The 1,868-nt window shown below is 43.6% G+C and overlaps 1 protein-coding gene across 1 annotated transcript; it reads right to left on the bottom strand.

Annotated features, from left to right (window-relative positions):
* On the bottom strand, nt 1-668 carry ngfb (nerve growth factor b (beta polypeptide)). The gene has a single exon (XM_072383107.1). The coding sequence runs from the start codon at nt 666-668 to the stop codon at nt 75-77; it is 594 nt and encodes a 197-aa protein (XP_072239208.1). The 3' UTR covers nt 1-74.
* Between the last annotated feature and the right edge of the window lie 1,200 nt (nt 669-1,868).

The following is a 1,868-nucleotide window of genomic DNA, read 5'->3' as shown; positions in this document are numbered from 1 at the left end:
GTTAATGTGTCTGTGTGTATATATTGTATACTGCGTATGAACCTGTGTGTTAGTCTGTTGTGCAAGTAAAGTCTTTACTGCCGCCATGACTTGCGACTGAGCACACAGACACATGCCACGTTGATGCGTATGAGCCTCCAGGCCACCAAGTTCTTAAATGAAGTCAGCGCACGTACAAAAGTGTGTGAGTTGGTACAGTAAGAGTTCCAATGTCTCGCGTCGATTCCTAAACAGCCCGAGTTGCCCGATCGAGAATTGTGACATGTCGTCTCAAAGAAGTACTGCTTCTTGTTGACATTGTTGATGTTCACATCTGGGAGGACTGTCACTTCATTGCCTGAGATGTCTGTGGCTTTGGTCTTGTTGCCCACCCAGACACTAATGCTTTCACACACTGAGTACACCCCACGGTGCTGAGGCTGCCCTGCTCGCCGGCGGGTCCTTCTGCTGGCACCCTGTGACTCTGCTGGCTCTGCATCAGGAGGCTGAGAGCTGAAAAGCACTCTCGGTGAGCGGTAGTGGCGCTTGGTGAAAAGTTTGGGGTCCACGATGGGGATGGAGTTGGGGCTGTTCTGCTGTGCCGTTGTGGCGCTGCACGAGTGCCCTCTGGTGGTGGCCACAGCTTGGGCACTGAAGAAGAGGAACAGGACCAGCATGGATGACCTCATGTGCACACAACCTGAGATGGTCAAAGGGAACAACACAAATGAATTAATTAAAGCAGAAACAGAGCACACGCAAACCTTTTCCTGTTATCTATTGTTTTAGCAGTTGTCATATCTCTCTGTGAAGACATGAAGCTGCTCTACCCTTTATTTATCATAACTCCTGTTTCATAGTTTATGTTGTTTATGTTTGGAATAAAGTAACTAAATGCTCCTCTGGGCTTACTATGTAGTAGCTAACTTTATAACCATGACCACTCATTTAATAATAAGTAAGAACTTCTGCTGCCAATAGAGCTTTAACCAATGAGAGGCAAAGAACATTTTAGGGTGTCTTGGAGTTTATGGTACTGGGGCATGAGAAAACAAATCCTTGTGGTCTTTGTGGATTGGGTTTGCGTCACATGAGGCAATCAGATGCCATCAGCTGGCCCACAACTGTACTGGGGGGTGTTGTTGGCCTATTTAGGGATGTCTGCAAAAATATTTAGGTAGGTGGCAGTTGTCAAAGTAACATCAGTGATGAAACCAGGATGTAGGTTTTCAGAGCAGAACTTTGCATTGTAACAAGGTTAGCAGTGTTAATCTCCTTAATCACTATAAGGGCTTTTAATGTTGTGGCTAATTGCTTTGGATTTCTTGCTGCAGCCAACATAGCAAAACCAACTTTTTCCACCAAATTAGCTCAGAATCTGGATCTGTACATTGGAGTCTTGAAGGAGGTCATATTTCCATATTTAATTAAAGATGTTTCATCAACATATGGGACATCTTCCTTTTCAACAGTAGATTGTGATGGCCCATTTTCTCTTGATCCAACTTTATAACGGGATCCTGACTGTACTATAACTATAACTGACTATAACTGGCTGTTTTTAATTTTTTTTTTTTGTGAGTGTACATTTCTACAGCTTCACTGGTTCCAGAGCAGTACCAGCTCTTTGGTCTACATCTGAAAGCTGCTCTGGGATTGTGGGCCAGATTTCTGATAGAGACCAGAACGCTGTGTCTTAAAAACAGAGCTTGTGTAAAATCTGGGAGAAAGTGCTGCCTGACTCCAATGTTCCTTGAAGTTTTCATCCCATTTTTTTTGTTTTCAAAAGAAGTGGCTGCTTGACTCAAGGATAACCTATAATGTGCATAGACCAATAGCATTCATAGTGGTATATGAGTACTGTGTGCTCTAGAGAATAATGAGAAAGA

This window comes from Leuresthes tenuis, unplaced genomic scaffold (assembly GCF_036924035.1).
Source record: "Leuresthes tenuis unplaced genomic scaffold, fLeuTen1.0.hap1 SCAF_3, whole genome shotgun sequence".
Lineage (NCBI taxonomy): Eukaryota > Metazoa > Chordata > Actinopteri > Atheriniformes > Atherinopsidae > Leuresthes > Leuresthes tenuis.
Note: the sequence above shows the minus strand (reverse complement) of the source record. Positions and strands in the feature narration are given on the sequence as shown.

What these genes read in the sequence shown, in the direction of transcription:
- ngfb (XM_072383107.1), bottom strand. Translation starts at nt 668, where the DNA reads ATGAGGTCATCCATGCTGGTCCTGTTCCTCTTCTTCAGTGCCCAAGCT.